The 26,320-nt window shown below is 51.9% G+C and overlaps 1 protein-coding gene and 1 long non-coding RNA gene across 2 annotated transcripts in view; one reads left to right on the plus strand and one right to left on the minus strand.

Annotated features, from left to right (window-relative positions):
• The window catches only part of LOC139828155 (uncharacterized), a 33,768-nt gene extending 23,240 nt beyond the window's left edge, over positions 1–10,528 (minus strand). The window contains exon 1 of the long non-coding RNA XR_011739487.1: positions 10,429–10,528. This is a non-coding gene — a long non-coding RNA (uncharacterized lncRNA). The remainder of the gene's footprint in view (positions 1–10,428) is intronic.
• The window catches only part of MDGA2 (MAM domain containing glycosylphosphatidylinositol anchor 2), a 286,373-nt gene continuing 270,356 nt past the window's right edge, over positions 10,304–26,320 (plus strand). The window contains exon 1 of the mRNA XM_065839695.2: positions 10,304–10,507. Within this exon, the coding sequence (XP_065695767.1) occupies positions 10,435–10,507 (73 nt within the window). The 5' untranslated portion in view covers positions 10,304–10,434. The remainder of the gene's footprint in view (positions 10,508–26,320) is intronic.

Genomic DNA, 26,320 nt, shown 5'->3' on the forward strand with positions numbered 1-26,320 from the left:
TCATGAAAAACTACTTTTTTTTTGGCCTTTCAGAATGCTCTATTTAGCATCAGCCATTTCAATACACTTGTTCAGGTCCAGCTGAGAGTGGAGATCAGCTTCAAACCTCTTGCTGCTGTCATGTGCAGGGACAAGAGTTGGACTCGATCCTTGTGGGTCACTTCCAAGTCAAGACATTCTATGATTGTGTTTGGAAGACGTGGTCAGGCATCACTGTCCCCACCTGGGGAGGGTACAGGAGCCCGTGGGTCAGTGGGGTGATGGAGGAGCAGCCAGAAGTGATGGTCACAGTGGGTATTTGTCCTTAATGTAGAGTTTTCTGTCCTAAATTTGTTTTGCTTTGGTTAGAGCAGTACCAAAGGATGACCAAAAATAGAGAAGTTTCTCTTGGAGAGTCACACAAGAGAAAAGTGGAGGCACACACTCCAATGAGCACACCAAACACGTCCTTTGGGCCATGCGATGTCGGAACAGTTTGGCCACCAGAGTGCGGAGAGATGCCGAGCAGCTCCAGAGCTTCACCTCTAGAAATAAATGCTGTGTACACACACCCTCTGAGTATCTCCAGAGTAAACAACTGTAACCTCTGAAACCCACCTCTCCAACACGAGCAACTCAACGCCCTCCAGAAGAAGGCAGGAAGATGTAAAAGCCATTGGCTCTGCCCAGGTGGGACCACACTCAGCCATGCACACCCAACCTCCCTCTTGGCAGCAATATAACACTGCAAGAGCAGCAGCTTTGCAGGTGTAAATGATATAACACACTGATTTGCACCAGCTGGTCCCCTCAGATGAAAAATCTTCCCAACTCCAACGTAGTTACACAGTGTTCACCCTGCTGAAATTTTATTAACACTTTCTCCAGACTCCTCGAAGCTCCCCGTCCATGGCCGTGAATCATCAGCGATGCTCGTGGTGTAACAGCCCAGCGAGAAATTAATTTGCTCATCTCCAGGGTCCCTGGGAAGTGTGAGACTCGCCGAGCAGATCCCTTGGTGCCTTCCCAAGAGGTTTCATCCCAGGTGGCCCAGGAGCACTGTGTCTGAGCCCTGCGGACGATGCCCAGCATCCCATCCGCCCTCCTCAAAGCCTCAGAATAAATTAAAACAAGTGTGTTTTTTCAGCCTTAACCACAGTGGGTTAAAAAACGCAGTAGGGGTTTTGTTGTTTTTTGGTTTTTTTTCTGGAGGAGGAACTGCTTTCCTGCAAGGATTTGGGGTAAAAAAAGGCAAAGCTGGAGCCCGTGATGCTTCATCCCTTGGCCCACGGCCAGCAGAGTGCACTCAAAACCATCCCCTGCTCCTGCAAACCTCCCCGGCTAATAACATCCATCCTGTGTTTAATATGGAGCGGCTGTAGTGAGAAGCCACTGAAACTTAATTGTTTTCCCCTGCATTATGAAGAAGAATAGAGACACTCCAATGGGATTTCATTTTATTCAGGGAAATAAACTCAGTCTGATTGCGTTATTTTAAATAATTCCCAGGATTCATTTCCACAGTGCAACAGGGGCAACTTCACCAGCAGGAATGTTGCGTATTAATATTTCCCTTTAACTTAACAAGAATTCATTTTTTTTTCTTTTTTTTCCGCTGACAATGCACAAGACACTCACTATTTTTTGAACATCAGCCTTATTGGAGTTATCTTTGTGAACTACTTGTTTGCAAAATAGCCGGGCTATAGTAAGCACTGCATTTTTAGTGGTTTGTTTATTATTGCCAGGATGTCCAACTTCTTCTGTTGCCTATAACTTGAAGCTTGTGACCACAACAGAGCCAATACATTGAGCAGCCCCATTTGTCACCGGTTAATTAAATGTGACCCATTTCTTTCACGCTGTCCTTCCCTTCCTCTGCGGGGAATCGTGGTTCACATGCCAGTCAGCGTTAGCGCAGCAGGGCAGAATGTTATTTTGATTATTTGACACAATAGTGCGGCGTTTTGCAGCCAAAACCATGTGTGTGTGCACACACACAAACAAGAACACACGCATCTTGTTGGTACAACAATATTGCCCTTGTAGGAAGTAAAAACCAAAGAGTGGATGTGTCTGTACGCAGTGGGTTTGAGCTAATTCAGCTGGCCCATCCCTCCAGGTGTGATCACAGAATCATTTTGGCTGGAATAGACCTTCAAGGTCATCGAGTCCAACCATTAACCCAACACCGGCATTAACCCATGTCCCTGAAAACCTTATCTATGTGTCTGTTAAACCTCTCCAGGAATGGTGACTCCACCACTGCCCTGGGCAGCCTGTTCCAATGGCTGGACTCCATGATCTTATGGTTCTCTTCCAACCAAAATGATTCTATGACTATTTGGATAAAACAGCTGCTGGGCCTGGAGCCCCAAACCGAGACCTGCCTCCCTTCATGAAGATGATGAAGAGCTCATGGCCATACAGCAAACTGAGTTATCCAGGAAACAAATGCACAAAGAGTGTCACATTTTAATTACACAGAATTGCTGTTCCAGGTGTTTTCTGCTGCCCTTGGACTCACTGAGCCCAGGAAGGCTCATGCGTGGTTTAGATGTTATTACTGCATTTGTACAGCCCCACAGCTTGATGCACATGAAAGCTTCGACTGCACATTAAAGTTTGAAGAACACGGCAAAACCCTGTTCTCACGGCAAGTATTAACGGTTTTCATTTTCAGTCTCTATGGCTTTATTTCTGAGACCGAAACAGAGCAAGTGATGCATTACAGAAAGAATGAAAGACCAGAGGGATGTTACACGGATTTGAACTCTCTGTCCCAGGAGGGTAAACCTGAAGCCACTCTGACAAGACAAGGGGGGTGTAGAACAAGCTGAACATGTGGGCACAGAGATCTCTCCAGTCAACGAGACAGACAAACCCATACCTACAGATCACTGCTTCTCTCCTCCTGCACCACACGGCGGACGGTTGGAAATTCACCCTTTAATCCAAACAATAAGTACATTTACCATAAAATGACAGCTTTTTCGAGGCAAAAAACCAAACGCCCCCCTGAAAGTGCTGTGGCTTCTTGGCGGTGCCTCCATCAGGGTATGAGGAGGAGGAGGGGGGTCCCTGCTTCCCATCCGCCTTCAGTTTGTCTCTTTCCGCTTCTTTATGGGATGAAGCCTTTTAGTGAAAGCTCATTGGGAAGCATTATTTTGCCTGTTTGCTTGTGCTGGGCTACAGTCCTGGAGAAGATGGACCTTAATCTCGATGTTACTGGGCAGGGCCCAGTGGTTGGGCCAAAGACCTATAGTGCTGCGGCTGCCGCCATGGACTCACCACAGAGTTACTTTTTTCATCCAGAACAATAACCCAGACTACAAATTTCAGCCATGAATCATCACCCAGGCTGTTAAGTGACACTATCCTGGAGTATACGGACACCAGAAGACATATGAGAAGCCCACCAGGGAGAGGAAGCCCAAGGCACAAACTAACATTTATCTTGGCCTTAGGCCAGTGGCCACCAGTGGCCCAAATTGCTTCATCCATGTAAATTCTTGAACGCCAGAAGGATTATTCTCACTTCACACCAGTCCTGCAGAGCAGACCTAGCCTGAAATTAGGTAGTTTGATGTAATTTGTAATAGTTCTGAGCCCTAAACTGCACCAGTGAAGATAACAGGTGTGTCTAAAGGGTCCGTCACACTTAGTTATTTATCTAATAATTCCATCCCTTGGAGGTTTGGCCCTAAACATTGTTAAATGAGCCTGTTTCAATTTTCAGAACAAACTAAGTCTTATCAAGAGAGTGTGAAAAAGCACAAGGCAGATGCTGCTGAAACCTTCAGAGGATCTGGGACCATCACTTCAAACGGGTCTTCGGCGGCTATTTTCATGTCCAGCATCTGCCCCAAGGAAGGGAAAGCTAAGAATAAAGTTGGGAAGGGCCTGTCCAAAAGAAGAGCATTTAGTGTTTGTGCTCTTAACTTGTTCCTCTGCGAGTATGAAGGGTGGAGATTTAATGTGTATGTGTCTCTGAGAGAAACGTCGATATTATGTGGAAGTGGAGGGGCGCTCGTCACGCTGCAGTCGCAGAAACTGGAGCTTTAACAAAACTACCACGTGCTGCAACGCACAAGCAGAGCTGACAGTTGACTCGTCTGTCTGTGGAGAAGAACAACATTTCCACAGCAAGAAATGTGCCCATTTTTGTGCCACTTGTAACGGTTGAGCCTGGCAATGCATCCCCCATGTGCGCTTCCATCAGAACAGGGTTGGTCGCAGTCGGTCAATGTGAAACACTTTCCCACACACATCTCATGCTGGTTGAGCCCATCCCACATGACATACGCAAGGATTGACTTTGTGCCCCAGGCTGGAAGGTGGATAAGGGGAAATGGTCCCATTTATTCTGCAAATGCCTCTGGGTGAACATTCCTGTGTGCGCTTGGCTGTAACACCTCCATGTGCAAAGCTTGTGCCTCTGGGAAAAAAACTCCTTCCAAATAGAAAGGCTGGGAAATGCAATATTTGGCTTTGATGGAGTAATGCAATTCCTGTATTCCTGGAGAAGAGAAGCTCCAGGAAGACCTTATTGTGGCTTTTCTGTACTTTAAAGGGGACGATGAGAAAGATGGGGACAGACATTTTAGCAGAGCCTGTTGTGATAGGACAAGGGGTGATGGTTTTAAACTAAAGGAGGGAGATTCAGGCTGGACATGAGGAAGAAACTGATGTCCCTGAGGGTGGTGAGAGCCTGGCCCAGGTTCCCAGAGAGGTGGTGGCTGAACCATCCCTGGAGACATCCCAGGCCAGGCTGGACGGGGCTCTGAGCAACCTGAGCTGGTGAAGATGTCCCTGTCATGGCAGGGGGGGCACTGGGGGAGCTGGGAAGGTCCCTTCAATCCAAACCATTCTGTGATTCTATCTGGGCCACCCTAGGCAGGGGGTGCTGTCCTGCCACACAATTCCTTCTACACCTTTACAAGAACTCATACAGTAAATGGTCCAGGCTTGAGTCCTGCACCTGACAAATACTTTCCTCCCCTTTTTAGATTGTTATTCTAGGTCAATTTGCTAATTCTGTATAATCTTTTCACACTCTAAACACGATACATGCAGTTCTCAAATTCAGCAGAATGATGAGATTGAGTTGAATTTAGTTTTGCCTTAATTTTGTTGGATATTTCAATCCAGTGTGGCTGATAAGGAGGGACTAGAGTAACACACACAACTCACCGACACTGCCAAATTACTCAGAATCTTAATGCTATTTAATGGTCTCCTTCAGTCAAATCTCGATTATTTGTAGACTTGCTCCCTATGAGAGAGAAAATAATTTGCTTCTGTCTGGTGTTGGATGAAATGAAAAAGCTGCTAAGAAAAGAGCTTCTCAAATAAATGGCTGCTGGAGTGTGGGAAGCATTAGAGTCCCAGAACTTTTGTTATTCAAGCAGTTAGCCTAATTCAGTTTGATTGATTTCATTTTATTTTATTTACCTCGCTCCCTTCAGCAACAGAGGGGTGTATAACACACAGTTGGTGCCACACACGACCGTGCAATCCTCTTGATACTGAGAAATGCAAACCAGCCCGCTGTGATGTGCTTCGCTGATGGCTCCTTATCTCTAGGGGCAGAAGAGTAACGTCAGCTTTATTTACCGAGGAATATTTTGCATCAAGCAGTATTGCTAGCAAGGCAGTGTTGCTCTCACAGGGCACTTAATGCCTGGGCTAAAATGATGCCCCGTGCTTGGCTGCAGACCTGTGTCAGGAAAAGGTGAGCGATTAACGTTGCCATTACCTCCCATAGGAAAGTTCTGCAGTCAATCTCCTTGGGGTCTGATGCCTCTCTATAATCAGCACTGATATTCTGATTGACCAAATCATCGCAGCCCCAGCTGTGACAACCTAGAATTTCTTGAAGTGTGAGGGCTAGCTAAAACGAAGCTAAGCAAGCAGTTAGAAACCTGCCCCTGTGTCTGCTACAAGACTATTCGCATTTTTTCCTTTAATAAAAGTAAGAGCAACCTGATTCTTGCAGACACCTCCAGGGTGGATGGCACAAAGTGGCATTTATCAGGAGCTTGGACTGTGCTCTGCCCATGACCAACACACCACTCAGCTCAGGCTGCACACAGACGTGCTCTGCAATAAATGGGACCCAAAGGTCCTTATTTCACCCAAGGGATCTCAAGCAGAGGGTCCAGGAGCCTGTGCTGGGCACACCCAAGCCACTGGATTGACCTTGCTCTCCTGTTCTTCCAGGTCTTCACCCTATCGGTGCATCACCCGTCTGACATATGGTCCCCTTGGGTAACCTCTGAGGACACTTTGCCAGCACTGGTGGGTCACTCTGCATCATCTGAGCAGGAGAGTCTTCACCGTTTTGGCAGCTGGCAGGGAGAAGGGGGTAGTACTGAAATAGGAACTTGTTTGGGGGTCAAAACCAACAGATGAGCCTTTGCAGTGATAAAGAAAAGCCACAAAATGAACCGGGGGGGGTTGAAGGTTGAAGTGGGGTCTGCAAGTAGCCTGTGGGGACCATCCAGATGACACATTTTCCTTCCCAAAGCAAATTGCAGGTGCTGGAGTTGATGGAGCCCAGCGACAAATCCCAGTCCTGGCCTCGGGAACACCTGAATGACACCAGCTGAATTTCACAAGCCGCAGAAGAACCCGCAGCTACCTTATTTTAGTGAGGAGCTACTCCATTGCTATTTAATGCTGTAATAGAGAGTGATTTGGGAAACTCAGCAAACTCGGGTGGCTGTCAGCTCTGACTTGGTGAGTTATTTTAATTCCTCCTTTTCCTTCAGTAAACTACCTAGTGAGATGGTCAGGTTTAGGTTCACAGCTTAATATTGTCAAACAGGCCGTAGCAGTAGCTGTAGTGTTTAAACATTTAATGGCAAGGTATTTTTAAAAAAGCCATGTCAGATGATCCTGTTCGGTGGAAATCATTTGGGCACTTATCCCACAGAAATTTACACACCTGCTTAATTTCAGACTGAGTTATTTTCACAGATTTCAAGTGCAGTGCTTTTGTGGTAAGGTTTACTAGGTGCATTAGCCTCTGCAGCACCGAAGCTTGAACTTGCAAGAAAGTGTGCCAATGATGTGCTAACGAAACACTGCGTCCCTCCTAATGGCTGTTCCACAGGCTAGAGCAGCAGCCAGTTAATGATTTCAGCCTTCAGGATCAAATAATTCTCTCTCTGCTGTGAGGATCTTGGATTTAACCATGTAAGGGCTGGAAACAGGGTGAGAAAGAACCAGTCCTGGAGGCGTTATTGATGTTGAGCCTACAAAGCAGACGATAAGGTACAGATCCCTCTTCCTTCCACCTCCACTTGAATGATCTCCAACAAGAAGAGGTAGGGCTGGGTTCTGGGCTTCTCCTGCCAAGACCTGCCATGGACAGGGCTTTACAGGTGAAGAAAACATGCACTGTCCCCACAAAGTCAAAAGAGTTTCTGAAGTTTGTCCGTGTTCCATGCTCTGGGATCAACGGGCATGGGAGTAAGAAAGGAATCTGGGGGGAAAAATAGCTAGGGGAGGACACCAGAGCACTGGGTGCAAGTCTGGGTTGGGTTGGGACCTCCGTGGCCTAGAAGATGTGGCACAGGTGTTGATTTGAGGGCCAGTTTGGCACAGGTGTGGCAAGGTGGAGAGGCTGAAGGTAAAGACAAAAGGCAACCCAAGCTTGAATGGAATCTATTGAAAGCCACGCTGCAGGGGCAAACTATGGAGGTCTACTGAGGCACATTCCCCCAAATGCTCCTTGCAACTGAAAGACAAAAAGGAGCATCAGGCGGACACAGACATGCAATGTGGGACTCCCTTCAAATAGGGAGGCCAACCACCGAAGGTGATGAGATGCGTTTGGATGGTTTCATGGAGGAAATGGCTTTGTTAGGCTCTGACTGGTCTCTCAGCAACCCTCAACAGCAGCTGAGGACCTTCCTTTCCATCGCCCAGACGTGCCCGTGGCTTCTGGAGAGTCTGTCCAGAGGAGTCGGTGCAGCTGGAGGCACCACCCTGTGTTTGCTGGTGCTGCTGTCTGCCTTAGCAGTGAAACAACAACCCCATGGATTTTGGCATGAGAAATGCTGCGCCCATCCCTTGTTCCACCTTCCGCCTTCTAATCGGTTTGGGACAAGGGAGCAGCCCCAGCAAGAACTGAATCCAGCCCCTTGCATCCCTCAGCGGATTTCCAAATGATGGGTTGGATGGCTCGCAGCCCTTTGGGGATGGAAGCTCAACAGATCGTCTCAGAAGGGCAGCACTGAAGCGCTCAGCCCCTGTCACCAGTGGCCAGGAGAGCGCTAAAAAGTGCTAGAAGAGTCCAAGCCTTGTTAACAGTGTCCTGCTTCCTGCCAGAGGGGTCACAAGAAACACTGACAGCGCAATTACTTCTTCCAGAGCATGTCACTTGGTCCTGGCATGGAGCGCTAATCCTTAATTGGTGCAGGCAGAGGAGGAAACTGAATGTAACTGTGTCCAAAATGCCCATGGTTTTGGTGCAATCCTTGCGGGAACCGAGCACGAAGGGGAGAGGACAGAGGCAGTCACTTCCAAACAAGTCCTTGGTTTGCTCTGGTGAATTGGAGGCAAGAGACCTTCACCAGCACAAGTCCCATGAGACCCCAAAACATATGGACATCAGGCAGCCTGAGCACAGCCTCGGAAGGTGCTGGGAGCCAGTGAGGTACCTCAGATACTTGGTGGAGGCCAAACATGGCTGAAGGGGGGATGACCAGGGGACAACCCAGTGGTGGGCAGTAGTTGGGGTGTGCTCAGCTGCATTGCTGCCTGCCAGACACACGAAGCAGCTTGTCCCCTATGTGCCCCCTCCCTGCTTATCACACCAAGGTGTGGGAGCCCCCAGACTGGTGAGTGTCCTTAGCCCTGTGCCTGGGTCACTCAACCTTGAGCAAGCACGGGGTGTTCAGTCAGTGGAGGCTGGGGAGAGCAGCTCTGCTGCCCCCCGGTACCCCACCAGTGTGTGTCACCAGTGGGACAGAGCACGGCTGGGAGCAGGTTTGAGCCCTGGGGTGTCCCCAGCAGCGGGCAGAGAGGGAGCGGCTGGAATGGGGGGGTGACGAGGGGACAGCACGAATGCCGGCAGGGAAGCCTCACCGCGGAGCGCAGTTCTGCCCGGAACCAGCGGGAGATGCGCGGTCGCCCGCGGCCGGGCCGTCCCCCTTCCTCACGGCAGCCGGGAGCGGAGCGCGTAGTGAGCGCGGGCGCAGGGCGCCCCGCACCGTCCGCACCGCGCAGCCCCGCGGAGCCGTGTGACCGGTACCCAGGGTCGGGTGACAACCGGGCACAGCCGCGGCGCTTAGCGGGGACCTTTGGAGCGCGCAGCCAGCGAGGGAGCGCGGCGTTCCTCACCGTCCGCACTGCGCGGGGGCACCGCACCTCACCGCGCAGCCGGGAGCGGAGCGGGGCGAACCGCACTGTGGGGCCGGGTGCGGAGCGGGGCGCATCGGCACCGTGCTGACGGGAGGGGAGCGGGGAGCACCGCACCGCGCATCCCGGAGCGGAGCGCACCGTAGCGCGCATCCCAAGGCGCACCGCGCATCCCGGAGCGGAGCGCACTGCACCGCGCACCCCGGAGCGGAGCGCACAGCGCAGCCGGGAGCGGAACAGGGCGCACCGCACCGCGCACCCCGGAGCAGAGCGGAGCGCGGCGCCCTGGCCTGGCAGCGCCCGCAGCCCTGCGCGCCCGGCGGCGGTGGCGGAGCCACGAGGACACGAGAGGCGGCGGCGGCGGAGGAGGAGGAGGCGGAGGAAGGCGCGCAGCAGCGAGCCACGCAGCTTTGACGTCGCCGGGCTGCGGCTCCCCGGCCCCGGCTGGCGGCACGTATAGCACAACGTGACCGCACACCGCCGCCCTCCATTCACACTCGCACACTCGCACCCACCGCACGGCAGAGGGAAGCCCGCCGCCCCCCTTCGCCGCCCCCCCTCCCCGCCATGGGCCAGGCCGCCGCTCCGCAGGCGCGGTGAGGGCCGCTCCCGGCGCGCAAGAGCAGGACACACCTCCGCGGCTCCGCGCCCTCCCCCCCGACGCCACCTCCGCGCCGCGCGGGGGGCCCCGCGCACCATGCGGGGGTCGCGGCGCTGCGATGGCATCTGATGGCCGCGGGGCGCAGGCGGCTGCGGCGGCCCCGGGAGGCGCTCGGCGGCCCCGGGAGGCGGCGGCGGCGGCGGCCGGCGCCCTGAGGGGGCTGCCGCTCTGAGGGGGGCTCGCCCCGCGCCTCTCCGCGCCGCTCCGCGCCGCCCGCTGCGCAGGAGGAGGAGGAGGAGGAGGAAGAGGAGGCGGAGGAGGAGGACCGCAGCGGTGCCCGCCGCCTGCCCCCCGCCGCCCTGCCTGCGCGGGCGTGCGCGGCTCGGCCGCAGCGGAGCGCGGGGCTCCGGTGGGCGCTGCGCTGCCTCCCCCCCGCGCCCCCCCCCCCCCCCCGCCGGGCTGGATATGTGGATGCTCACGTGAAGATGGATGTAGCGATCGGGCTGCTGGGGCTGCTGACGGTTCTGCTGGAGGGCAGCTCCGGGCAAGGGGTATACGGTGAGTCCGGGGCGCGGCGTGACCTTGTCGCGACTGTCGCCGGGGCGGGAGGGGGGGGTGTCCCCCCGCGCGGTCGCGGGGGCGGCGGGCCCGCGCTGCGCGCCGCGGGAGCCGGCGGAGCCAGAGCGGAGGCAGCGCCGTTGCCATGAGACGCTGACATTGCGCGGCGAAAACCGGGGGCGGGGGGTATCGGGGGCTCCGGCCGGTCCCGGGCCGGGCTGGCCGCTGCCGCGGAGCGGATGGGCACCACCGCGATGGGGCTTCTCGGTGCCCGCGGAGCTCCCGCACTTGTTAGCAGCGGCGCTGCCGCCCGCCCGCGGCCGCGGAGCGAGGGGTGGGGGGCGAACCGCAAACTTCCCGGCGCTCCGCCGGGGGCGCGCAGTCCCCGCGGCAGAGCGCGCAGGGGAGCGCCCCGCGGCCCCGCTGCCCCCGGCAGTGACTTGCAAATCGCCGCCGCGGAGCGGGACGCGGGAGAGTCCGCGGAGCGGGGCGGCCGGGGCCGAGCCGGCGGCATCACCTGCCCCGCTCTCAGCACCCGGGTCCTGAACAGCTGCCTGGGGACCGGCGCTGCGGCCGCGGGTCTTGTTGCTTCTCCCTCAGCCCCCGCCAAGTTGGCCCCGTTTACCGCGAAGCCTGGACCCGAGCAGCGGGGAGAACCGGGTGCCCCGCCGGACCGCGGTGCTGCGCGGTGGGGACACCACCCGGTGCGTTGACCCCAGCCCCGGCGCTGCCCCAGCCTCTGGGGTGCCCCGGCCCCGGTGATGCCCCGTTCCCGGTGATGCTCCAGCCGCGGTCCGGGGTTATGTAAGCGGCACGGCGGGGCTCGGCTCGGCGGCGGTGCGGAGCTGCTGGGAGCGCTGCCTCTGATACTCGATGTTAAGGCGACTTCATGAATTTACCAGTAAATGCTTCGTTTGACATCCGCTCCTTCGAAGCCCCTGTTTCAGCACTAAAATCTTTGCTCCCCACCAGCAAGGCAGCCTCAGAGATGCTCTCGCCGCCCCCACCCTCCCGCTTTTTAAAATTTTGCGAAATTTCAGTGTAATAGAAAATATCTGGGGGGTTCTGCTCCCAGCAGCTGGATTGCTAACGTGCAGATCTTGGCACTGGCAGCACCGGGGCTCCTCGCCTTCCCCGACACACAGGCACATATTGTTGGATGCGTTGGAATAGCAACCGCTGTCGTGAATAGAAGAGGGCTTGTTCAGGCAGAGTGTGTTTTGTGGGGGCCTGCAGGAAAGGGAGCTCTTGCCCTGGACTGAACATCAGCATCTATGCACGGGTGATGTCACACGCAGATTTGTAGTAAGACTTTTGTTTGGCAATGCTGCATTTTCATCCTGTCAGATGTAACACCTTATTTAGGTTAAGGATGATTGGTGAAGGGCTGGTGAGAGGGGAGGGGGGGGAAGTGGTGCGAAGTCAGGCAGATGTGGCTGCACTATATTTGAAACCTGCTTCGTGTGAATTTGTGTTTCTTCATTGACTCCTGAAGGCTGGTTTGAGAAAGCAGACAGTGCTCAGCCAAAAAAGAAAGCCAAGCCCAGGGTATGTCACCTGGCAGCCTGGAGCACCAGGGCCATTTTGAGAAAGGAGGTTTTGAAGGTAGCACCCATTAGCAAAAGCAAGCAGGCTGGGAGAGGGACCCCGCTCAGTCCTTGTTGCTTTGGAAAAATAGGTTTGTGGGATTTGAACAACTTTTTTGTCCCTTATTGAAGATTTCAAGATCCTCGCAGCTCAGCTTCCAGGAGTGGAGCAGTTAGGAGGGTGTCTTGCTGACTTAACCCATTTGTTCCCTGCTTTTGTGCCACCGATCTGAAATACTGGTGTCTCTTCCGAGCATCCTCCTTGTGCCCTGCTGCTCTCTCCGGTCCTGCATGGAGAACCTGCCACCTTGCAGCTCGCTCAGACCTGTCGTTAGGTGCTGTCTGCCGCTTCGGCTTCTCTCCAGCTCCTCCCGTTGCGGTTGTGTCCCTGGGACAGAGTCTCACTGGTGATGTGCACTGCCCGAGCTCCACCTGCCTGCTCCCGGCACTGCCTGCCTGCACTTCTGCCTGCACTCCTTCCTGCACACCTGCCTGCACTCCTGCCTGCACTCCTGCCTGCACTCCTGCCTGCTCCTGGCACTGCCTGCCTGCATTCCTGCCTGCATTCCTGCCTGCACTCCTGCCTGCACTGCTGCCTGCTCCTGGCACTGCCTGCCTGCACTCCTGCCTGCACTCCTGCCTGCACCCCGCGGCTGCTCGACACTGCAGAAGGTGCAAAGAAGCATTCAGCACGTCCCCCCAGAACAGCAGCGCTTGAGAGCTGCTTTGCTGCCTTTAAATGCAAAATAAATGATCCACATTTGCGTATTCTTAGTTCATGCAAAAAAGCAAATTAATGTCCCGTGATGTCTGGCTGTGCATCTCGCCGTTAACTCGCGCCTGTTGCTTCTGAATAGTAAAGCTATGATTAAAAGGTGGTACAGCCGAACCTGCGGGGGAACCGAGGCGCTGGCATGGGGAACAGTTTGCCAAGGTTGGTGATGGAGCCAGAGCAGGCGCAGGTCTGTGCGGTGCCCACCTTCTGCTGCTTCAGGGGACGGGGAGAGAGCAGAGCTACTAAAATCCCTGGCAAGATGTACGATTCCCCAGCTCCGCTTTGCGCAGCTTGTTTTCTTGGCTAAAATAATCTCAAACTCCAAGTGCAGCATGCACTTTCCCTCCCCTTTAAATTCTGCGTGACTCGCATGGTTAATAAAGCAGAAGACGCAAGTATCCAGCTCATGATGGTTAGCTTTCACGTTACAAGAGAAGAAGTGGCTAAATGAGGAGGTCAACAGATGAGTTGCAGCTCATCCAAATGTGGGACTTTTATGATAATGGGGAGTGATTTCCCCACCCATTCCCCCGGCTGGGGGGCTCGCTGGGGACCCGGGGTTTAGGTGCATGTTTCCAAAACACGCGAGGCACCACAATAAAGGGGAGCACCCATGGCACCTGCTGGGTGAGGTGTCTGCACCCATGGGGTGCTGGGCATGGGGGTGCAGCCCTCCGGCAACCGAAGCAGCCCCCTCTGCAGCACGGTTTCCCCGTGGCCACAGGAGCGTGTTTTACCCACTCTTATGCAGAGCTTTTAGTTACTTTCCCATGAATTCAGCTGGAAATAAGCAAGGCAGCTACAAAGGATGAGTTTCTCGTGTGTGTAAACGCCAGGTCTGTGTGGCAGGATGCAAACCCCCCACCTTCCCCCCCCTCCTTCAGTACGGAAGGAGCAGGCACATCTCCCTCTCTCTCTGTTTGAGGTTAACAGCTTCTTTTGTTTGGCCCCAGAGCCTCTGGCCAGGGCCATTAGGAGAAGGGGCTGAGCACCTGTGACCAGTGTGGGGATGTTTGGAGGCTTCAGGGCACCCACAGCCGGTGTGGGGGTGCAGAGAAGCTTCTGGAATGGCCACAGTCAGGTCTGATCAGCCATTAAAAACGGGACTCTCGTCGAGACTCCGGGTCTGTGGGAGCACGAGCGAGATGGTGCGGCCGAGAGCCCCCGGGATGGAGACCCCGCTGCCTTGGGCCGCGGCTGTGAGTGAAACTGCTGGCAGGATTGCCAGTGTATTTATCCTTTCCGTGCACATTGCACGTGTAACTTCCCGTGCTTAATACAAGCACGTATAAATTTATTTCCTCGCACAATCGCGAGTGTATTTTTCTCCCGTGCTTCCACATAAGCACGTGTACTTCCGTGCACATTTGCACGCGTACCTTAAATTATTTCCTCGCACAATCGCGAGTGTGTTTTCATCCCGTGCTTCCACATAAGCACGTGTAGTATTCCGTGCACATTTGCACGTGTAAGTAAATTAACCCTCGCAGGATTGCGAGTGTATTATAAACTTATCCTCGCGGAATCGCGAGCGTACACTTTCCGTACTCACTATGAGCACGTGTATCTCTTTAAGAATAACCCCACACCGTGTTCATGCAGTGTGGGCTCCTCCGGGACTCAGGGACGGCTCCGGCATCGTTTTGGTGAAGCCACGTGCATGCACTCTGTGGACCTCCTGTTGTATGAGTTGCTGCCTCTTCATAATTTCCCTCAACTGATATCCGAACCTGTATTTAAGTCATTTTTGGAGTGCTAAAACCCTGTTTCTCACCGGTTTAGTAAGAGTTGTTTTGGACCCTGTTGTCCCTTAAACGAACCTCGGGGTGCCTCCGGGACAGTCCGCCATAGGAAAATTGTGTGTGTGCAACATTCATCCCTCTGTGCACCCCCACGCTGTGTTTTAAACCATCTCCTGTAAGCAAAAGTGCTGAGCATCTCACATGCAGATGCAGATAACATCAGGATGGCCGTGAATGCCTCAGGAAAGCAAGTGATCACAAATGTAAGGAGTATCGCTGTGCTCAGCCGGAGTCTCCCTGGAGCTCTGCAAATTGTTGGGAGAAGCAGCTGCAGCTGAGGGAACGACCCGGCTTTTTGTTGCTGGTGCAAAGTAATGCGGGAGTATAGGTATTTATTGTATTAAACGTCAGAGAGATTGTCCTTGTTCCTTGTGCCAAGCATCAGATGTTATCCAACACATGAATTTGTATCCCAGTTGTATAAAGAAGCAGGTTTGGCAATGGGGAACCCAAACCCCTTGCACCCCAGATGGCAGCTGGGTTGGGGTCTGGTGAAGCACTTTGTGTCCCCAGGGAGGCGGAGCAGGTCACGCAGTGTCGGGAAGGATCTTCCAGCACCTCTGGCTGCCTCTTTATAATGATGATGATGATGTTGTGGTACGCTCGGCTCCTCGGAGGGGTTAATGACAGCCGGCTTTGCAGCGAGAGTGTCTGCGTGCCGCTGCTGACCCGGCCTTTCCCTAATGCTCCCCCTGCTTGAACAAGTGGATTGGAAGGATGAAAGAAGGGAAGAAGGGGAAAAAAACCAACACTAAGAGCGTTTTCCCATTAGAAAGGCCGGTTGCCCATTTCTGCCGGCGAGGGCAGGCTCTGGATCGCCGGCCCCAGATGTCACCACGGCGGCGCGGGGACCGCGAGGGTATTTCCGCGGGTGTGAATGCGGGTGTTGTGTGGGCTGGTTTAACCCTGCACAATTCGGGACATTGTGCGAGGGAAGCGCGGCGGCCCCGGGAACAGGGGAGGAATTATGCGGTGCCGGAGGGGCTGGTGTTTCTGAGCAGCTGTGAGCTCCTCCGCCGCCCGTCCAGGAGCTTTCGCGGGAGCCAAGTGATCATCCAGAGCTTTAACTCTTAACTGAGCCCTGGAGAGGGATCTCCTCCTCCCTCTCACGCTGTGGATGTTGACACTGGGATTTCGGCAGCGCTCTGACATGGACTTCAGCTTGTGCAGCTGAACCGAGAGCGTGCAGAGACGGGGGAGCAGCCGCTGTGCATTTAGCGGACAGCCAAGCGATCGGGATCGACTCTGCTCCCGTGGTTCTTATCTATCCCATAGGTAAGGGGCTGCACAGCACCCAGCATCCGTGTGTGCTGGTCTGTGCGTTCGGGGGGCTGGTTTTCCCCTGGGGTGCAACAGTTTGGGGTCGAGGGGTGCAAGTGGGTAGAGTCAAGCTGTTAAAAATGCTCTGGGCGTCGCGGCACGTCTCACCCCGCCGGGAGCAGCTGCTGCTCCGCGCGTCCCTGCTCCAAACGCTGCCTTGGACTCTGCGAGGGACATTTGGAGGAAACCTGGTGGCGAGGAAACAAGTGTTTAAACAAAATAACAGCTCTCCTGGCTCGGAAGAGGAAAATCCGGTTTAATTAGCATCAGTCAGATGAAGTGCTGGGGAGGAAGCAAGCAGGTGAATGAGTAAAGCTCAGTTCTGTCTTGTGCCCTCCTCAAATATTCTCTGGGACCTTCTTCAGTGATGAGCTGCTCCCTGCATGCATTGCAGTGCCAGCCTATGTATGTATATATCTATATGTATACTCTTCTCTGCAGTGTGTCCCTTTCTTCCAGTGGAACAAACCCCTTTTGCATGGGAGACACCCAGCCACGGCCATGCAGAAAGTGAATGCAAGCAGGGAGGATGCTCCCCGCCTCCTCCTGCCCGTGCCAGGACATTGTCACTTGAATTCCCTACTCAGGTGGGCTCAGGACCATGCATTGTGTCTGAAACCATGTTTCTTAAACCTGGAAAAGACTCTGTTTTTTGGAGAGAGGGGTTTTTGAGAGCGGCTGTCCCCACCACCCAGGTGTGACCCGGTGAAGGCGTTGGGCATTTGCAGCACTGCCGCTCCATCGCTGGCTGAAGAGCCGGCCCTCGCCCCCTTAGGTCCTTCGGTTTATCTTTTTATAGAACCTCTTGCCCGTTTTGAGTTATGTCTGGATCCCGCTGAATTATTTCCTGCCATCTCCATAAATAATGGCCTCGCTAAATATAGCTGAACGTGGAGGGAAGTCGGTTTGCTGTTCTCAGACAGGTTTTGAAGGCAGAATCATCTGGGAGGACTTTCTCACAAGACATGGTGGCTGCTTGGAGCAGAGATCCCTCCCTCCACGGGTGCTTCTTGTACCTAAGAAAGGCTGGAGGACCAGGCGGTTGCCTTGAACATCCTTAGGGGCTCACATGGGAGCATTAAGCTTGGTTTTGATGTCTGCTTGTCCTGGTTGCTTGTTGCCAGCATATGTGGGTATCATGGAGGTTTGTGAGCTAGAGGAGCTCCATGCATAAAGGGGGTTAAGACTGACTAGAGGTAGTTAAAAAAGGAGAAAAAAAAAGTATGTTTTAATTATCTCGGGAAGGAAGAAGCAGGCAGTGGTGAAGAACTAGCTCCAGACAGCCACCTAAAGCATTAGAGGAGCCAACAACAATCACTTGAAGTTACCAAAGCCCACAGTGGAAATAAGGATGAGGTTTTTTTACCAGCTGGGGTAATTAGCTGGGGTAATTAGCTGTTGGAGCAGCTCACGGAGAGATGTGCTGGATTCCCTGATCTTGAATGTCTTTGATATACAATCAGATGTTGCTGCTTAAATTGGCGAGCTTGACAGAGGTGGGGATTGCTAAGAGAGATCGTGGATGTGTGGGAGGTCAACCCCGATGAGCCCACTGCCTCTCCTGGCCTCAGACCCCAGGAAGCAGTTCGTCTCTTTTTAATGTGTCAGAGCAGTGATCGGAGTAATATATGTTACTTAGCAAACAGTGTGGACTTTAATTATAGTATTAATACATTACATGATTAAAACATGATGTAGAGCGTATGACAGGGTCTCACCGAGCGCTGGATGCTCTGCCGGAGCCTCCTCATTGAGCTTCATGGCACCATCCCATGGAGCAATCCCACCGCCTGAGCATCGCTTTCTAACCTGGCAACGTGTTGTTGTGGCTGGATGAAATAGCTGGTTGTCTCTCATATGTAAAAATGCATTGGAAGAGTTGGGGTGTTCGGCCTGGAGAAGAGAGGCTCCGGGGAGACCTTATTGTGGCCTTTTTGGACTTGAAAGGGGCTGATAAGAAAGATGGGGACAGACATTTTAGCAGTGGCTGTTGGGATAGGACAAGGGGTGATGGTTTCAAACTAAAGGAGGGAGATTCAGGCTAGGTATAATGAAATTGTTGTCCCTGAGGGTGGTGAGAGCCTGGCCCAGGTTGGCCAGAGAGGTGGTGGCTGAACCATCCCTGGAGACATCCCAGGCCAGGCTGGACGGGGCTCTGAGCAACCTGAGCTGGTGAAGATGTCCCTGCTCATGGCAGGGGGGGCACTGAGGCAGCTGGGAAGGTCCCTTCAACACAAACCATTCTGTGATTTTATGAGTTGATAATTTTCATAGAATTAATATTTCATGGGATGTCCTGAGCTGGGAGGGACCTGCAAGGTTCATTGATTCCAATTCTTGTCCTTGCATAAGACAACCCCAAAATTCACACCATTTGTCTGAGGGTGTTATGTGGATGCAGGCTTTTCTGATGTAGTGAAGGTCAAAGCTAACTGTCCTTGATGCACCAACCCAGGAGCCTTCAGTCCTCAGGAGACAACCAGAAAAGCTGCGCTGTCATCTTGAACATGAAACTGCTGGGACTTTTCTTCCTTACATCGTTTCACTGACTAATTCTGTCTGGTGGCGTATGGATTTGTGAGATAGGAATCAAAGAGGCAGGGAGATAAAAAACTTATGAGGAGCAGACATCCTCCCGTTGTGGCGGGGTGAGCTGTGATGCTTCATTCCAGGCGAGGAGTCTCCATCCACATGGAGGGTGAGGGGCTGGAGCACAAGTGTGATGGGAGCGGCTGAGGGACCTGGGGGTTCAGCTGGAGAACAGGAGCTGAGGGGAGACCTTCTGATCTCTGAACTGCCTGAAAGGAGCTTGAAGCCAGGGGGGTCGGGCTCTGCTCCCCAGGAACAAGCGCCAGGAGCAGAGGAAACGGCTTCAAGTTGCCCAGGGGAGGTTGAGGTTGGATTTAGGAACAATTTCTTCCCCAAAGGGCTGTGGGGCATTGGAACAGGCTGCCCAGGGCAGTGCTGGAGTCACCATCCCTGGAGGGGTTGAACAGCTATGTGGATGTGGTGTTTAGGGACATGGGCTAGTGCCAGGGTTGGGTTGAACTTGATCTTGAGGGTCAATTCCAACCAAAATGATTCTGTGATTCTTCGTGGGGCAGTTCTTGTTTCACCAATATTTGAGCCTTGGGGAAGTTTAATGCTGAACTTACAAGTATTTTCCATACTGGAGAATCGCTAGGGCAGCCCGACGCTTTGACTCCTGCCCTATGCTTGGGAAGAAAAGTCAGTTTTCCGTTCCCAGCTCATCATGCTGGGCCTGGTTGAGGTGGGATGAGAAGTGCTCACCAACCGGATGGAGGTGGCTCATCTCAGAGCATCTCCAGGTGGTCTTGCAGTATTTCATGCAGATTTTTCCCTTGAATATCTGGCATCTTAGGTTAACGGCATTAAACCAAAAATCCTTGTGAATATGCTGGCAGCGTGATGGGTGCTGGAAGATGCACCGGCTGTTGAAATGTGCTTGGTGGGAGTGAGGCAGTGGAGAGAATGGTGGTGATTTGCATTCTGTAATTAGACTAACCAAACTGTTCGGAGAAGGATGAGCCAATCCAGGGAACCGATTGAATAAAAAGTCCTTGAGACAATGTTTATAACAACAATGCACAGACCATAACCATCGTCCTGCCTCCATCAGACCATCCGCCTCCATCAGACCATCCACCTCCATCAGACCATCCACCTCCATCAGACCATCCACCTCCATCAGACCATCCACCTCCATCAAACCATCCGCCTCCATCAGACCATCCACCTCCATCAGACCATCCGCCTCCATCAGACCATCCGCCTCCATCAGACCATCCACCTCCATCATGTCCCTGCCCATCCCGCACACACCACCAGCAGCTTCCAGCTTCACCCTGAGCTAGAAAAATTAAAGCTCATTACAGTTTAGCGCTCAGGGGCCCAGATTATGAATTAGCAAATAAATGAATATTTCCTGGTGGCAGGAGCTGAAGGAATTGGATTCTGCATTAGGCTGCCCACCTGATTAATGGCTGTTTTTCCCTAAGGTGGAGTTACTCTGCTCTTCTGGGTCTTGCGTTGCTTTTCTCTTTGCCTAGCATTACATTGATGGAATATAAAGCAATAAAGCGGTCTGGGCAGCGTTACACTGCAAGGGTCAAAGCCAGGAGGGAGTAGAAGTTTTCACGCAAGTTTCACCCTAACATTTGTCTCTCAATGGTGGGACAACATCCTCTTCTCCTTGCAAGCCTGGTGCTGTAGCTCCTCTGGCAGGGGGGGAAGGTGCAAATTGAGCTGAACACCACGATTTGGCACAGCTGGCAGCATCCCCACCATGCAGGCAGCTCCTTATTGCAGCCCCAGCCAGGGCTCTTCTCCACTCCCTCATCTTTCTTCCCTTTCCTCCACATCACTGCTAAATAATGCAAAAGAGAATGCTGCAAATCAGCCACTTTTCCTGCAATCTCTCCCCAAAATTTAGCACGGCTTGACTTTTTTTCCTCTGCACATGAGCAAGGCTGCCAGTACAAAGCCAATGGTGGAGCTGTGTACAGGGGCACGTCTGCAGCCCCACAGCTGCAATTAATTCTGATTGTTAATTAAAGCAAGGCCAGGCGGGTACTGTGAGTTTCTTCTCAGAGTGGATCTGAGCAGCCTTGGAGTGAGTTTGTAAACCTGAGGTTCTTCTCTTCTAAATGTGAGTGGTTTTTTTACTTTATTTCATTGAAATTATTCATTTGTTGGGGGGGGGGGGGGGGAAGAAAAGGTATGTGTGAGAAGCCAGTGCTTTTTTTATATGCATTGTTTAAATAAATTAAAAATGGTGAGGGAGGTGGTTTCTTTGTTGTGGTGGTTGCTTTTTCTGTGGGCTCTTGAACAGATGTCATAGAGCAGGTTTGAGGTGGGTTCTTATCCTAGAGATGCATCCGGGGTCTGGTCTGCTGTGTTCTTCTCCAGGTTATCGCGTATTTTCCCAAATCCTGGTGAGGAAGAGAGAGAAATGGTGATTTTAAGGGGAGATGGGGCTCTGCGATGTGCCTGGTCTGAGTTCACTGTGGTCGGACCTGTAGCAAGGGGAAACATGGAACATTTTTCTCTTTTTGGGTTAAGTTGGAATTTCCAAGAGTTGCAAGAGTTATTCCAAGCGATCAGAATGGTTTGCCCAAGTCAAACTATACTGGGGGTTATTGTATTTTTTATTGTTGTTGTTTCACCTGCATGAGTGCTTGAACATAAAAGAGAAGGGGAGCTTCAAACAGGCGCTTCAAAATGAAAAGTTGAACTGCTTCACTTAAAAAGTCAAAACATTTAAATGTTTTCCAATTATTCAGAGAATGCTGTCAGGAATTCAAGGAACATGTCAGGCTTTGGAATTTAGCATTTTTATTGCTGTTTTGTGAGAGGAGAGAGAAGAAATGTCCCACTTGTGCTAGCACAGCACTCGGCTCCATCTGGTGTGTTGTGTCCTGAGTCTTAGGTCAATGAGAAACGAGCTGATCTCTGATAATAGACAAGAAAACCCATCCCTTTTCAGTAATTTCTCCTTTTATAATATGGTTGTACATGTGCTTATCGGCCTCTTTTTTTCTGACGTTTGGAGTGATCTGCTCTAAATGAGCAAGGCTGTTGTTGCTACTTGGTGGTCAGGTCCAACTCGTGATGCCAGCTGGGCTTTGTCTTGCCTGTAGTGTCGTATTGCAGCACCAATTGATTGATTAGCAATTAATCCGTCGTATGTGACTCCAAATGCTAACGGAGCTGTGGCTGAACAATTGTTGGAGGTGTCCCCATGCAGAAGCTGGGCTGTCCGTGTCAGCAGAAAATGGGACTAAGATGATTAATGTGTATGAATGATCTTTTTCTGTATTCACGGGATGTGACTTTAATCGGTGTTGGTTCCTGTGGATGTCCAGCCACTGTCTGCTCTTGGCCAAGCGCGTATTTCCATACAAACCCAAGATCTGCTTTATCTGTGGCCAACCAGACTAAAGAGCTTTTCACTAATAAGCAGCAAGGCTGCTCATCTGTGGCAGAAGCTCTTGCATTTTTCTAGTTAGTTTAATTAATGTATATATTTTGCCTTATATGAAAGTTTAACTTTACCTCAGGCACCTGAAGAAAAGAAATTACTGTTGCAGCTAAATATTCTCATAAAGAGAACGTTTTGTTGCCTGCAGCTACTCTGTGCTTGAGCAAGTAGAGCCATCAAACTTCTGGGGCTTTTAGAAGCGTAATATCAATACCCTAAAACTAAACTCCCATCCAGCAGAGTCCTATGGGACTTCACTAATGGGCTTTGCCGTCCCCCCGCACTCACGTAGGAGCCCTCTGAGAGCATCTCCCCAGTGTGGTGTGGTGAGTCAGAGAGGAGGGAGCGGGGTTCCTGGGTATTTTTGCTTTAAGGACGATGATAAGTTGTAGGAGTGATGCGCAGACTTGGGGCGAGCGTTAGAAATGAGTGCGTTTAACTGAGGAGTAGGTGCGAGTCCTTCCCTTCTGTGCTTACCAGCCAAGGTCTGAACTTGTCGTTCTTGGGTGGTTCACGATGTGCCTTTCACAGCTGATGTTCTGGAGAAACGGTGCCGTGTGTTCTGCCCGAGCTGTTCTGGCGATGGTGCATATGGGGTGGGGAAACCAGAAAACTGGATACTTTGCTACCTATGGACAGTGTGACCTTGGCAGTAGGAATTAAGCTATCTGGTGAACCCTGGGACAGAGCTGGCGGACACCAAGTGTGGAAACACAGCAGGGTGATGTTTAGCTGTGGGTATGGCTGTTTCTGAAGACCTTCCTCCTCTAGTTTGGTTGCTGTGGGTAAGAAGAACTTGAAATGGAGTAGGCAGGTTCCTTCCCTCCAGTGTTGTGGGCTGGTAGCCAGACTTGTTGCGCTGGATATGAATGTGGCAGATGGATCCATGAGTGCAAGTGTAGTCTTGTTCACCCACCCATGTGTTGCAAAGGTAGGGCAGACCCAGTGTTCACATGACAAACAGAATTTGTGTTTAAGATACTTGCAGGTCCAACCTCTGAAGCAGTTGTATGGTTGTCTGTGTGCAAAAATGTCCAGTCCCCTGTCTGCAGCAAAACTCCTCATAGCTGGGAGCAAGGAAGATGCATAGTGGTCTTCTTCCCAGGATTTGGTTCCCTGCTGCTCTCTGGGATGCTCTTCTAGATGGAACCAAAGCTCATATGCTCCTTGATGCAGTGCCACCATCTACATGGTGTTCAGGCTGGGAGAAGTTTTACTGAAATGCATTGCTGTGAAGTGGCTGCATTCACATCCAGAGACTCTAAGCAAGTTCCCCTTGAGGCAGTAAGCCCTGGTGACTTTCATGCCGTGGGAGACATGAGTTTTGTCTCAGCACAGCAGGATATGGAGAGGAAACCTTGAAGCCACCCAAGTGAGTGCAGTGAGTCAGCCGGGAGGAGGGTGGGAGAGGGCTGAGACCTCCGGGCACTGCTGCACTGCATCAGATCACACAACCATGGCACTGTGGAATAACGATGAATAATATTTCTGAGTGACTCCAGATTTGCTGTAAACAAGATCATGATCTTGCTCTTGTGTTGTTCTCTTTATTAATGGGTCAAAGCAGCTGGATGGATCACGTGTGGATGGTGCAGAGCTGCCTTGCTGGGTGCTGTGACTGGTGCTCCTGGCATCTTCCAGGGCTGATGGAAGTTCAGAGCTCTGGGCTCGGCTGGTTTCTGTTCGTGTTTCTCTAACTGCTGGTTAAAAACACAGCACGTGTAGTTCATGGGGGAAAATATTGCTCTGAACTCCAGAGTCTCTCCAGCACCAGTGCAATGGGTGAGTGAGGTTTCTCATGCCTCTGTTTTTGTTGGTGTGGAAGCACACTCGTGGTTGGAGGTGGAGAAGTTGTGAGCTGGTGTATCTATGACATCTCTGCTCAGATGCAGGAGCCCAGGTTTCCCTTTTCCCTCTAGGTATGAAGCACAGTTGTGGTGGGTGATGTCTCTGGAACAGCTGTGCTGGAAACATGGCAGCTGTGAATGGGAGCAGGTGATACCTGAACTATGGGGCTATGATTCAGCCCTTGCACTGACTTGTATCATCTCTGCCGTTGATGTATCCTACTGCTGATACTGCCCAGTATCTGCTGTGCTTCCACTGAATGCTTCTGCATCCTGATGTCTCAGTGGTCTGTAATCTTTGAATGGTCCAAGTGTGTCAAACCCAACGTTGGCCAACTCCAGTTCATGTAGCATCACAGACTGGTTTGTGTTGAAGGGACCTTCCCAGCTCCCCCAGTGCCACCCCTGCCATGAGCAGGGACATCTTCACCAGCTCAGGTTGCTCAGAGCCCCGTCCAGCCTGGCCTGGGATGTCTCCAGGGATGGTTCATCCACCACCTCTCTGGCCAACCTGGGCCAGGCTCTCACCACCCTCAGGGCCAACAATTTCATGATATCCAGCCTGAATCCCCCCTCCTTTAGTTTAAAACCATCACCCCTTGTCTTATTGCAACAGTCCATGTAACCACGCTGGGCTGCAGGGTGTCCTCTCAAAGCCATCCTGATCTTCATCGGTTGGTCTCTTGGTTTCTGATGGGGGTTGCAAATACAGACAGGCAGAAATAAAGCAGATGGGAGTGTGCAGTAATGAGGACAGCTGAAGATTAATCAGTGGGTCAGCCGTGCTCCACCACCGAGAGCTGCACAGCCGTGGCTAATACAGGGATAAATTAAATTGCAACAGTAGTTAGGATGGGTGCTGAAATCCTGCTCCACAAATTGGCTGTGCAGTGAAATCTGTTGAGAGAGGCACCTGTCTATCATTGTTCCTATTTAAAGCTTAGTTTGTTTTTAGGATCTTGATTTTTTTTTTTTAAAAGCAGTTAAAAGCACTTTAACTCTTCCAGTGCCAACAAGGGGGAGAATTCAGCACAGAAAAGCCCTTTGACAGGTTGCCCAGAGAGGTTGTGGCATTTCCATCCTTGGTGATGATCTCTGGAGACCCCTTCCCACCTCAACCGTCCTGTGATTCTCCATTGGCGTTGGCCCAACAGCCACTGCAGTCCTTGCAAGGACAGCCCTACTTATCCATTTTCTTCACTCTCTTTTTCCTCTAAAGCCAGCAAATACAGGTAATGTCCACTTGACCATTTGAAGACCAAGCCAAGGAAATAGAAGAGCAGGTATTGTCATGTTTTCTGCTGACAAGAACTGGAAAATCCTGCTTTTTTCTTATGCTGTCAAAAAATTGGTGGCTAAAATCCACTAGCAAACTAATTTTAATAGGATGTTATGTATCTTGAGTTAGAACTGTAAAGTGAGTCTTAAGGTGAGCGTGTGTGGGGAAGTGCTCTGCTTGTGCTGGGGCCCAGCAAATGGATATTCTGCTGTAAAAACCACATATTTCTAGCCTTATTTTATTATTTACCCATTAAACAGAATTCTTCTCTTATGCTTTTTTCTTGATGTGGAATCTGGCTGCTTGGTTTTGTGCTGTACCCTGCACGACTGTGATACAGATGTTTCTATCGCGCTGTGCGTGCCCAGATGTGGTCGGGCTGATATCCGGGGCACCCCTCATGCCGTGTCCATGGAGGGTGACGGGAGCCCATGGGCTGCACATTAAGGAATCAGTCTTAGGATCATAAAGTGGGCAAAGCCCACCAGGTCTCTTCCAGGCACATTTGGTTTCTTGGCCGAGCCGGTCTCTATTTCATAAGCCTGTAATGACTCACTGGTGGGTTTGCTCTTGCAGGGATGAAAATGTGCTCCTTCCTTCCTCGCATCCTTCGGAGAGCGAATGTACAGCGCTTGGCTGCTTGTTCTGCATTTAATAGCTTATAAAGTACCATATGGAAGGATATTAAATGAAGCACGGGTTTTTTCTGGGGGATGGTAGTGCTGGTTCTGCTGAGGATGGCAGTTGTTTTTCTGGCTCTCTCTCTCATGTCTGTTGTGGAGTTTATGCCACATCTTGGAAGGGTTGATGCAGGTACAAGTAAATGCATCTCTGGTTTTGGTTCTACCTTGCCCAAATTCTCCAGTTACATACGCAGGAATAATATGTAGTAACAAAAATTAGATGTGAGAACATGTGCCTAGTTCGGTCGTGTTAAAAGTAATAACTTCACTGGTGGAGCAAATCAGATGTATACTAGGTGGATGATGAGGATGATTTTGGAGGGGTTTAGAAACAATTTATTACAGCTCTTAAAGTTTCAGCCCTGACTCCCTGGTGGTGTTAAATAAAGATGTTGACTAAAAAAAGCTGTTGTGCATTGGAATATAAAGTTTACCCTGGCTAATGCTTATGTGTGTGTCTCACCTATTTGAGGAGGTTATTGGGGAGGCAGCTGTGCCTATGGAGGATGTGCCTGCCAGC

The sequence above is a fragment of the Patagioenas fasciata genome, chromosome 5 (genome assembly GCF_037038585.1).
Source record: "Patagioenas fasciata isolate bPatFas1 chromosome 5, bPatFas1.hap1, whole genome shotgun sequence".
NCBI lineage: Eukaryota > Metazoa > Chordata > Aves > Columbiformes > Columbidae > Patagioenas > Patagioenas fasciata.